This window comes from Astatotilapia calliptera, chromosome 6 (genome assembly GCF_900246225.1).
Source record: "Astatotilapia calliptera chromosome 6, fAstCal1.2, whole genome shotgun sequence".
In the NCBI taxonomy this organism is placed as follows: domain Eukaryota; kingdom Metazoa; phylum Chordata; class Actinopteri; order Cichliformes; family Cichlidae; genus Astatotilapia; species Astatotilapia calliptera.
This window is the reverse complement of record NC_039307.1, coordinates 13,648,181-13,660,297: the sequence shown is the minus strand read 5'-3', so window position 1 is coordinate 13,660,297 and position 12,117 is coordinate 13,648,181. Positions and strand designations below refer to the sequence as shown.

Here is a 12,117-nt window from a genome sequence, read left to right as displayed (position 1 = left end):
AACTGTAACATGATGTAGCAATAACCTTTTGGGCACAGAGCAACTTTTTCAAGACAGATGATTGTTGATTAAAATGGTAAATGGCCTGTATTTATATAGCGCCTTACTAGTCCCTAAGGACCCCAAAGCGCTTTACATATCCAGTCATCCACCCATTCACACACTGATGATGGCAAGCTACATTTTAGCCACAGCCACCCTGGGGCACACTGAATTAAAAGATGATTAAAAGATGACTCTTTGGACAATGTAGAAAATTGTCTACCACAACAGAACTTTACAACTATAAAAATGAACAAACAGTCACAATAAAAGTAGCCTGACCTGAGAGAGGACGTCCTTCTTTTACACTGAAGTCCCCATGGGCTCCCTCATGCTCTTCGACAAGGTTATAAATGAAGTCCACTGAACTCTGACCTGATACAGAAAATAGATCAGAAGGGATGGAATACGTATGTTCAGTAGTAGAAACAGACCTTGTAAATACATTTTTTCTAAAACATTTCATGTAACTCAGAGCCTAAAAATCAGCTTCCATAATACTGACCTGTAACCTTAACTAGGTAAGGGTTACTTGAGCTAACACTGAGTTGCCATAGGCCTGTTTCATTATCAGTGTTGAGGCTTAAACGACGCAAGTTTCCTGCTGTGGTGACAAATGCCAAAGGACCACTGGACTGACTGGAAGTCTGAGATACACCTGGAGGAGAGGGACAAACAATTATAAAGGTGTTTTCAACATGACAGTGTAAGAAGTAAAAGTTTAATAAAACAAATGCATCAAATAGAGCCTTAGAATTAAAAGCCTGAACCATGAAATACTCAGCAGAAAATGTGTTTCGTGAACCTTCTCATTACATTAAAAATAAATAAATAATATGTATATATATACTATAAATATTCAATATAGTATAATAATATACTATATGCATTCAATTTGCATACATGAGCTTAAATTTCTATCATATTTGCTACAGGGTAAACAGACATTCATGATGACAAAACCTGTGGAGCTGGTGAGGCTGAAGGTGAGAGCTGAGTCTCCTGTGATGTAAGCTGTTATGTTCTGTAATGAGCTATCAACAGTAAAATTAAAACTGTCAGGCCTTCCAGGATTCCTTGATGCCTGAAAAACTGTCACCTAAGAGAAAAAGGAGAGAAACATCACATTTTCTCACACAGTGTGATCTTCAGTCAGATATGATTCTCTTGATTGATGTCTTACCACAGCGCTGGCTGATGAGTCTACTATAACACTGGTAGCCAGAGAGAGTTCTGACTTAGTGACCTGAATGGCCTGACCTCCAGAAGCTTCAGCTAGGTCTTGGTATAACTGGACAGCAGATCGACCCATTACACGTGGAGCCACACCCTGAGAGGTTCTGCGGCGCCGTCGACCTGCTGCAAAGCCTGTGAGCATGAAAGTAACCTGCAAGGATGAGGAAAAAAATCTTAAAAGTTAGGACCACAAGCCTAAGTGGAAAACATTTATTGATAATGAAGATGAAAGATGAATGATAATCAATGAGCTAGGCCAGAGGCAGCAGCTTTCGGGCCTGGCAGCCTTGACAGACGATGAAAAACATGCAAAGGAAAGGAGGTTGGAGCACAGAAAAAAACACACATACAGGTGTGTGGGGCACCTGTTTAAAAAGTTTGGTCCCTCCGAACTTCAGATAATGTTCTTCATTTCAAGACAAATGTTATACAAATTATCAGATGTTACATGCCAAAAATGACATTTTTAAGAGCAAGGATGATACAAAGTTTACTCTTACCTGAGATTTGGTGCTCTCTATAAGAGCAATAATGGTGTTTTTAAGGTGGGTGTCTTTAGCTGGAGCATCAGTGAAGAGAAAAATCTCAGAGAAGGGTGGAGCTGCTGTCAGTGCAAGCTTCAATATTATTTGTATGAAAGACAGGACAAAGTATCAACAATTAATAATTAATAATAATAATAAAAAATACAGTCTGAGTGAAAAGTGGCATTTCTGGCCACCTCAACTACACGTGTTTAATAATAAAAGGTCATTCTGAGAATACTGTGTCTATACTTTTTCTATACCATTTTTTTCTCCCAAATCAAATATGATGTTTTTAAACTTTTGTCTAAAGTAGAAAACAGTTTGTTATGTTGTTAGCACCTGCAGTCCAGACAAGGCCATTTCTGGGGCATCTCCTCCTCCATCCGCAGTCAAACTGTTGATCTTTCCTTTGAAGATGTCTGCATTAGATGTCATAACTATCGGTCCAAAATCTGCACATAGAAGAAAAGATATAGAAAACATAGGGAATTTAAAAAAAATGTTCAAAGTGACACATTTGCTCTTTTAAAGATTTGCTACAAACACAGCTGCTATTATATTCTCATTCATATGGAAAACAGAAAATTAACTCCCAAATTAAGTCTATAATAATGTAATAATCATTATTACAATATTCTTTTCAAACAACATCTTTTCTACATAACAAAGCACAAATTCGTCCTGTAAATGATCTACCTGGGTCATTGAAAGGTACCAATATATAACCAGAGGGTTCCTCTCCTGTTCCCCTTTTTCTGTCAATGATCTCAAAAGAAACCCTCTTTGCTTCATCAATGTCATCACTCATACTTCCTGTTGTGTCTATGACAAAACACAACACAGGAGACTGGGAGAGGCCCATCAGTCTGTAGAAACAAACATTAGAAAAATCAACAACAAATTACATATTTTCGTATTATTAATCTGATTTCTTTGAAACTATGGTTTCATCCATCCATCTTCATCCGCTTTATCCGAGGCCGGGTCGCGGGGCCAGCAGCCTAAGCAGAGAGGCCCAGACCTCCCTCTCCCCAGCCACCTCCTCCAGCCTATCCGGGGGAACACCAAGGCGTTCCCAGGCCAGCCGAGAGATATAATCTCTCCAGCGTGTCCTGGGTCTGCCCCGGGGCCTCCTCCCGGTGGGACATGCCCGAACCACCTCAGCTGGCTCCTTTCGATGTGGAGCAGCAGCTGCTCTACTCTGAGCCCCTCCCGGATGGCCGAACTTCTCACCCTATCTCTAAGGGAGAGGCCAGCCACCCTTCGGAGGAAGCTCATTTCTGCCGCTTGTATCCGCGATCTCGTTCTTTCGGTCACTACCCACAGCTCGTGGCCATAGGTGAGGGTAGGGACGTAGATCGACCGGTAAATTGAGAGCTTCGCTTTTACACTCAGCTCCCTCTTCACCACGACGGACCGGTGCAGCGTCCGCATTACTGCAGCTGCAGCCCCAATCCGTCTGTCGATCTCCGGCTCCCTTGTCCCATCACTCGCGAACAAGACCCGAGATACTTGAACTCCTCCACTTGGGACAGGAACTCATCCCCGACCCGGAGTGGGCACTCCACCCTTTTCCGGCTGAGAACCATGGCCTCAGATTTGGAGGTGCTGATCCTCATTCCCGCTGCTTCACACTCGGTTCCAGTGCGAGCTGGAGGCCCCCACCCGATGAAGCCAACAGAACCACATCATCCGCAAAAAGCAGAGATGAGAACACAGACTGGAGTGGTGCTAACAGCAGCTACGCATGATGACGCAGTAGTCTTTAAGAGTATGATGATTGTCAAAGCCTATGCATTTTCTTTTTTCACAAGCATCAATGAAACTATGGTTTCATTGATGCTTAATTCATTAGCAGGGAAAAATACACTTATTAGGAACACCTGTTTAACTCCTCGTTAACACAACTATCTAACTATCAGGTCACATTGCATGAACCCCATGTATTTAGGCATGTGAACATGTCCAAGATGATCTGAAGTTTTAACCGAGCATCAGAAAAGGAGAGGAAGATTTAAGTGACTTAGAACGTGGCTTAGTTGTTGCTGCCAGACAAGTTGGTCTGAGTGCTGCAGAAAACTGCTGTTCGACTTTGATTTTGCCACATAACCATCTCCAGTGTTTACGGAGACAGTAATATCCAGTGAGCTGCAGTTCTCTGGGTGAAAATGTCTTGTTGATGTCAGAGGTTACAAGAGACCGGTGACCAGAGTGCTTTAGGTGAATAAGAAAGAAATAACCACTCACTATGTAGAAGACCATCTCTGAATGCACAACACCTCTAACCTTGAAGTAGGCTATCTACAGCAACAGAAGACCACAGCTCTGACACTTCTCTGTCAGCTAAGATGAAGCTTATAAAAAGGCCACTAGAAACTGAAACAGAAATGGTGGCAGTCTACAATGTCTGTATTTGAGATGCAGAAAAATATAGCTCCATGCACAGAAATACCTCAGACAAACCAATTTTTTTTAATCCCCCTCATCTAAATCTAATCTAAAAATGATGATCAATTCAATAAAAAGCAAGAGGTGCAGGAATGTTTAAGTGTTTATTTTTTTATCATGTGCTTCAGCTCCATTTTCCCCACATTTGTTTCCTCTCGTGTGACACTTGAGAGCTAGCTTTACCTCGTGAAGTTTGTGTCTCCAGATGCTAATCTGATGTCCTCCAGAAGCTCCATGGTGGCACGAATAGCCAGATTAGCTGCTTCATTGTGACGGAAGCCATGACTGGAATTAAGTGTATCCTTATTGATCCCGCCCACTGGATCCCTCCTGCTTGTGCGATCAGCAGATCCACCATGACTGCATTTACCTTTGAACAGGGATAACATTTTATCATATTATCAAGAGATATTGAAAACATACAAAGACTTTATCATAACACATCAAAAGAGATGATTGCTCCAAGTTACCTGTAGGTTTTGATGAGGAGATTAGGTTAAAGTAGCCTGAAGTCAGAAGTCCCTGGTTCAGCACATCAGGCAGAATGTTGTTGGTACAGTTCTCTCCTACGCAACTTCTGCAAGTTGGAGTATTTTGTCCTGCAGAAATATCAAATAAATAAGAAAAAAAATATTGATTTATATTTTGAAAGTAAACATTACAAATACTACTACAAATTTAATCTAGATCATATTTAAACTGGAAATTCTCAACTCCTACCTGCCAAGTTCTTAAGAGGTTGGTCAGGTCTGATCAGAGCACTGTATGGAGCTTTATTTCCCAGCTCCACCCAGTTACTGTGGCTGTAGAAGTCCTTCATATACAGAAAATGAAAACAAATTTAGAATATCACCTTTGCGTTTTGTTTTAATTACACAATGCTGTCATCTAGCAGTCTTAACAAATTAGCAGTAAATTAAGTATCAGTACCTGTAGAGTGTGACAGATTTGCCCTAGAGACAACCTCCCTTGGATATAGTTTTCTATCTTAGCATGCGCCTTCACCACAGATGCACCTTATTATTAAAATACAACAGATTAGACACAAGCTGCAATAGTGTAGCCTGCACTGCAAAACCTGAATTACAGCATTACATCACCAGTCTTTATCCACTCAAAGCAGTGTTACAGTGTGTGTGTGTGTGTGTGTGTGTGTGTGTGTGTGTGTGTGTGTGTGTGTGAATGTTGAAGATGTTATTCTGCAAGATTTCTGATTGAAGTTGGCAGTTCCAACTGACAAACAAGTCTTGCTTGTTGAGTACTGAAGTAATCTGTAACATCACTTTCCTTCCCTAGATATAGAACTTTCAAGTATGTAAGACTTTTGTGGGAATTGCTACAAACCTTGTTGAAATGAGAAATGTTACAAAAATTCTTTCTAGATTTCAGTTTTTGTTTTTTGATTTTCTGTTATTTACCAAACCCTAATTCTAAACACTTTTCTTCATTAGGCTGTTGAATTCTATAGATCTGTATTCACATGAGTTAGTTATACATAGTATAACATTATTATTTTCATTATTAAACTATTATTGACAAGCTTTGAGGTACCTTCAGTGATGATATCCCGTCCTTCCTGGAAGGTCTCATTGTCAAAATGGTGTGCTGCACTCAGGAAAAAAACTCCATCCACCTCCGCATTGCTGAGGTACATAGAAGCAATGGCAGTTTCAAACTTGATGGTGGAAACGAAAGATGTGACGGTATCCATAGACGAACAGGCCCTTTGCACCTTGCCAGCTGACAAGTTGTTATCAATCTGGAGACAATAAATTTGTATATTACAACTCCTTGTATTATGTATCTTATTCGCATGTTAACCAAAATTGGTACTAACTATTGCACTAAAGGTAAGAGTAGTCTTATCTCATCATCAGCAATTATGACCAGCTAAGTAGTTTGTGCGTAATATAGTACATAGTAATAAAGTGCAGGTCCCACTGGTGACACCGCTAATTTTGATAAGAGGCCACTGGCAGCAGTGTGGCCTCTGTTGACTGGGCTTGCTTGAGCACAATCCAACAGAATCTTTGTCATTATGTATGCAGATGGATGTATCAAAGTGACACCAACATGAATAGTAGGACACGAGGTTTTATAGCACAACACTGAACTGTACGAAGAAAAATGTAATTCATGTTGTGGCTGACTGATATATTTCTCCACTCAACAACATTAGAATGAGAATAACATATATTCTTTCGTTAGTGTTAAACACTAAGCGAAGCACAGATGTATCACTGTTCTTGCTGTGTTTCTTTGTAAGTCTAACTCACAATCAGATTGAAGTCCAGTCCTTTAGAAGCAGCGATATCTCGGCAGACCTCTGCTGTCTTTCGAAGGACTGCTGTTCGTGTGATTTCACGGTGGGTGAATGAATTCGAATTGACTAGTGGTTTAAAGCTATGAATAAGACCTGGGAGGGAGAGGACCAGCACCACCAGAAGCATCACTGACTGCCTGGTAGTCATAGTCGAGCAGGTAGGCCGGATGGTAATGCTGAAAGAAAAAGAAATCCTGATGGAAACTCCCCATGAATGTTTATTCTCATCAATGGTCATGACAATTTGAACAGAATCAACCTTTTGGGACAAAAAGGATGTGATCAAGCACAGAGACTGCCTTTGCAGTTAATGTAAAGCAGTGCAACTATTACACATTGAAAGTAAGTGGAAATGATCATGTTTGATATTTTATTAAACAGATTAACGCTATTAACATCAGCACTACATCATATGATAATTTTATACTGGACTTCACATTTTACTTAGATGTAAAAACGATTGATACAAATGCATTGGTCATTTACTTCCATTCATTAATATTGAAAATAATATAGAAAAAACAAATGGGATACTAGGAAAAAAACAGATGGTACAACACATGTTTAAGATGCCAAAATAATTCTATGATACACTATAAAAAGGTTTCACTGTCCATCTTACCTGTGTGAACTGTTCTTAGGTCGTTCTTAGGTCGTTCTTAGGTAGTTTTGTAGGATTCAGTCTTTAGAACTTCTTCAGTGTGAGACTTTGTTTACTCAAGTAGATTATAGTCTATAGTCAGATGTGTGTTTTCTGCTTCAATTCTAGGCTGCATCTGAGTGTGCTTTGGGTGTGTGTGTGTGTGCTCTGAATCATTCCTCTTATATTTGTGCCTCCCTTAAGCTGATGAATTCCAAAGAACACCCACACAAACTGCTTTTGTTTTATCATCTGTGCATCTTAGTGTGACATCAAGAGTATGAGTAAATGTATAACAAAATGACACATATTGTACTGGTTGCTAATCTGTCACTTATCTATGAATACTAATTTCAGTTAAAGGAATATTCCAGCGTATAAGTTGTTTGAGTATGGAGTTGAATGTAGTAATCTAACTCTCATTTCATTGTTACCTTGTTACTACGTGGAGTGGTATATTCTGATTGTAAATTTGTTGTTTGGTTTGGGTTAGGACCGGAGATAAATGTTAATGTTAGTTTGTTCCTTGATTTTTGGTGCCAACTTGTAATATAAATTGGATTGTAGATAGGGGGCAGGGTTTAATAAGAATATTTTCTTCTTCCTGCTCCTTTTCACACATGGTTGTAGTGCTTTTTGATAGAAAGTGTGGTTGGTTTGTTTGAATTGTTGTACCAAGTGTGAAATAAACGAATAAATAAATGAAATGAAATGAAATTTCTGAACACAGAAAGTGGGGCGAGTAAATACTACTACTATGAAGCTTTATTCCACAGCCCCACCCACTTACTGTGGCCGTAGAAGTCTGTGACACACAGAATATGAAACTGACCTTTGCATTTTGTTTTAATCACACTCCGCTGTCATCTATCACTAAAAAAAATCCTTCAAGGGTACGATGGGTACTGTTAACTTTCGCTTAACTGGGTGAAAGGACACTCTCTCATGCTGAACATAGAACACACATACACATGCATGTACACTGAAACAGATACGCACTCACCCACCCCAAATGCCTCCGATGCATGTCACGTGCTTTACATGGTGTAAATGTGAATATTCGTGTGCTTTTTTGTGCTGAGGTGTATTTTTTTTACTGACCTCAAGCTGGTTTCCCAGTTAGGCGCACAGTTCGAGTAGAGTTCTTTTTTTCTCTTCTTGTCCCTGATGTGTGTACTTTCACTGTTTTTCTTTTTGGCGCGGCTACATCTGTGATGGTGCGGCTGTTTTGTGATGGTAATGAAGTCTAAGCTTTGAGTTGATCAGATACAGAATAGAATAAAATAGCCCTTGATTTTCATTGTACATGCACAACGAAACTATGATGAATCTCTAAGTGAATAAACTGTAACCCGATGTACTTGGAATCTCAACTTTTAGTCATTTACAAATAATTGCACAAGAACCCTTCAGACGGGTTTTCAGTAAGAATTTTATCTGCACTGTGCAATTTCAGCCTCACAGTCTTGCACAATGTCATATTTTGTCTTGAATCTTTGTTTCATGTATTAACTGTGGTCTGAATCATTGAGTACAAACTAAAACGAGATAGCCAAGATAATCTCTCTTTATTTGCAACAGTAGCCTATAGTGTACTGGCTGACCTGTTTTTACTTCTCTGGTCTGACAGAAGGGCCTAATACTCAAAGAATGCTCTAGAACTTTATCAATAGAAAATCACAAAAAGAGCAACGTGTGAATTGTGACAATTTACAGAGTAACATTTTTCAGCTCGACAGGCATATTTGTTATAGTCATATTTCTGCACACTGCCACAGTGTCTTTTTAAAACCAAACAATCAGCATTGAAGTGCAGCCTTTTAGCTATGATTTTACATCAGCTTTCATTCAGTGCATTTTTTCAATGATTTTTACATCGACATCAGCATTTGGTGATGTCTTCTGTTCCTGTTAGAACTAGAATTATATTCTTCTTTGAAAGGAAAGAAACACATGGTTTTATGTTTCTCTTCTCTTCTCTTTCTTTCTTTTTTTGGGGCAATTTCCCCTCATGAACAAGTTCATTTTTATGTTGTTGTCAGTCAGAGAAGATTTTAAATTAACTTCTAGTTTAAGCTAATTCACATAAAACAATAACTGATATTACCTAAAGTTATTAGAAGATATCAGTTAAGAAGTAGACACTGCCTGAACCCAAATGTAAGATTTAGTCCTAACAGTTTCTTTACACTTACTGTTAACTTTCTGAGGTTGTATTAAACCACACACTAACAGCAGAACATGCAGAATGTTAACTTTAAATGCAAGTTTTAGACAACATGTTCTTTACTTTGGACCATAAAACCTAATAAACCCCCCCCCCCCCCCCCCAAAACAAAACAAAGAATACTGTGTGAGAGTTAAAACCTGTTATGAATAGAGGTATAAAAGGTTCTTAAGCAGAGGGGAAAAAACAGAACGACAAAGAGACATAAAATACTTCCCAAATACTAAAAGACAGTGAGCTACATCGTGCAGAGACTTTGTGCTAATGGCCACACAGCTCTTGCCCCACACATAGTAATACCACTGTCCACTTTCAAGACAAATACATTTATCAGCACTTCAAATGGGTGTGTCACAACAGTTGACATGATGGAAGCTTTCACAGTCTCACTAGTTTAATAATAAACAAAAGACCTGCTAACCCACACAAAGGCATTCATGAGCTTCCCTTCTGTTGATTGAGCAAAGTCATATTTTGTCTTGAATATCTTGAATCTCGATAACCTATGTTTATAGTGACAGTAGTGCACTAACTGACATATTTTTGCGTTTGCTTTTACTTCTTTGCTCTGACAATAGATGCTGACGCTGAAAGAATGCTATTAACAGAAAATGGCAAAAGAACAAGGATATGATAGTGACCACTTGTAGAGTAACATTTCTCGTAGTTTAGTTTCTGCACACAACCACAGTGCCTTTTAAATCAAACAATCAATCACGCTTTCAGCCTTGATTCTCCATACTTTAACGCAGTGGGTTTTTACAAAGATTTTTACATTAACCCATGGACATCAACATTTGGTGATGTCCATACCACATTTTCTTTTTCTTGGAAATCTCTGCTAACCCTTTTCTGTGGTTCAAGGTTCAAGGTTCTTTATTTGTCACATGCATAGTTATACAAGTATAACACACAGTGAAATGTAGCCTGACACACTCCTTGACATGTGCAAAAATTGGGGGGGGGGGCTGTAGAGGAAGAACATTATATATATATATATATATATATATATATATATATATATATATATATATATATATATATATATATATATATATATATATATATATATATATATAAAACACCCAGCACGCCCCTGCGGGCGGTTTATCCTTCAAGCTCGGGTCCTCTACCAGAGGCCTGGGAGCTTGAGGGTCCTGCGCAGTATCTTAGCTGTTCCCAGGACTGCGCTCTTCTGGACAGAGATCTCCGATGTTTTTCCCGGGATCTGCTGGAGCCACTCGCCTAGCTTGGGAGTCACCGCACCTAGTGCTCCGATTACCACGGGGACCACCGTTACCTTCACCCTCCACATCCTCTCGAGCTCTTCTCTGAGCCCTTGGTATTTCTCCAGCTTCTCGTGTTCCTTCTTCCTGATATTGCTGTCATTCGGAACCGCTACATCGATCACTACGGCCGTCTTCTTCTGTTTGTCTACCACCACTATGTCCGGTTGGTTAGCCACCACCATTTTGTCCGTCTGTATCTGGAAGTCCCACAGGATCTTAGCTCGGTCATTCTCCACCACCCTTGGGGGCATCTCCCATTTTGACCTCGGGACTTCTAGGTTATACTCGGCACAGATGTTCCTGTACACTATGCCGGCCACTTGGTTATGGCGTTCCATGTATGCCTTGCCTGCTAGCATCTTGCACCCTGCTGTTATGTGCTGGATTGTCTCTGGGGCATCTTTACACAGCCTGCACCTGGGGTCTTGCCTGGTGTGATAGACCCCAGCCTCTATGGATCTTGTACTCAGAGCTTGTTCTTGTGCTGCCATGATTAGTGCCTCTGTGCTGTCTTTCAGTCCAGCTTTGTCCAGCCACTGGTAGGATTTCTGGATATCAGCCACCTCCTCTATCTGCCGGTGGTACATACCGTGCAGGGGCCTGTCCTTCCATGATGGTTCCTCGTCTCCCTCCTCTTTCTTGGGTTTCTGCTGCCTGAGGTATTCACTCGGTCAGTTGGGGCCATCTTCCCAATGTATTCTTGGATGTTCGTTGTCTCATCCTGGACTGTGGTGCTGACACTCACCAGTCCCCGGCCCCCTTCCTTCCGCTTAGCGTACAGCCTCAGGGTGCTGGACTTGGGGTGAAACCCTCCATGCATGGTCAGGAGCTTTCTTGTCTTTATGTCAGTGGCTTCTATCTCCTCCTTTGGCCAGCTTATTACCCCAGCAGGGTACCTGATCACGGGCAGGGCGTATGTGTTGATGGCCCGGATCTTGTTCTTACCATTCAGCTGACTCCTCAGGACTTGCCTGACCCTCTGCAGGTACTTGGTGGTTGCAGCCTTTCTAGCGGCCTCTTCATGGTTCCCATTTGCCTGCGGGATCCCCAGGTACTTGTAACTGTCCTCTATGTCTGCAATGTTGCCTTCTGGTAGTTCAATCCCCTCAGTTCTGACTACCTTCCCTCTCTTTGTTACCATCCGACTACACTTCTCCAGTCCGAATGACATTCCAATGTCGTGGATCAGTGAATCGATGTCTCGTTCACTCTTGGCATACAGCTTGATGTCATCCATGTACAGGAGGTGGCTGACAACTGCTCCGTTCCGTAGTCGGTATCCGTAGCCAGTCTTGTTAATGATCTCACTGAGGGGGTTCAGGCCTATGCAGAACAGCAGTGGGGACAGAGCATCTCCTTGGTAGATCCCGCACTTGATGGTAACT

General features: G+C 40.7%; 1 protein-coding gene across 3 annotated transcripts in view; it reads right to left on the bottom strand.

Annotated features, from left to right (window-relative positions):
* LOC113023935 (von Willebrand factor A domain-containing protein 7-like) overlaps nucleotides 1-12,117 on the bottom strand; it is a 101,245-nt gene that overhangs the window by 3,772 nt on the left and 85,356 nt on the right. Inside the window, exons 1-14 of one of the 3 annotated variants that reach the window (XM_026170418.1) lie at nucleotides 8,318-8,474; nucleotides 6,530-6,752; nucleotides 5,805-6,012; nucleotides 5,184-5,269; nucleotides 4,974-5,067; nucleotides 4,724-4,852; nucleotides 4,437-4,623; nucleotides 2,502-2,671; nucleotides 2,145-2,257; nucleotides 1,779-1,895; nucleotides 1,226-1,429; nucleotides 1,006-1,141; nucleotides 548-700; nucleotides 325-417 (exon numbers count right to left, since the gene is read on the bottom strand). In XM_026170418.1, coding sequence (XP_026026203.1) covers nucleotides 325-417; nucleotides 548-700; nucleotides 1,006-1,141; nucleotides 1,226-1,429; nucleotides 1,779-1,895; nucleotides 2,145-2,257; nucleotides 2,502-2,671; nucleotides 4,437-4,623; nucleotides 4,724-4,852; nucleotides 4,974-5,067; nucleotides 5,184-5,269; nucleotides 5,805-6,012; nucleotides 6,530-6,724 — 1,885 coding nt within the window. In that variant the 5' untranslated portion in view covers nucleotides 6,725-6,752; nucleotides 8,318-8,474. Of the gene's footprint in view, nucleotides 1-324; nucleotides 418-547; nucleotides 701-1,005; nucleotides 1,142-1,225; nucleotides 1,430-1,778; nucleotides 1,896-2,144; nucleotides 2,258-2,501; nucleotides 2,672-4,436; nucleotides 4,624-4,723; nucleotides 4,853-4,973; nucleotides 5,068-5,183; nucleotides 5,270-5,804; nucleotides 6,013-6,529; nucleotides 6,753-7,198; nucleotides 7,363-8,317; nucleotides 8,475-12,117 lie in introns of those variants that run through there. The other 2 variants (XM_026170416.1, XM_026170417.1) reach the window with 2 other exon arrangements.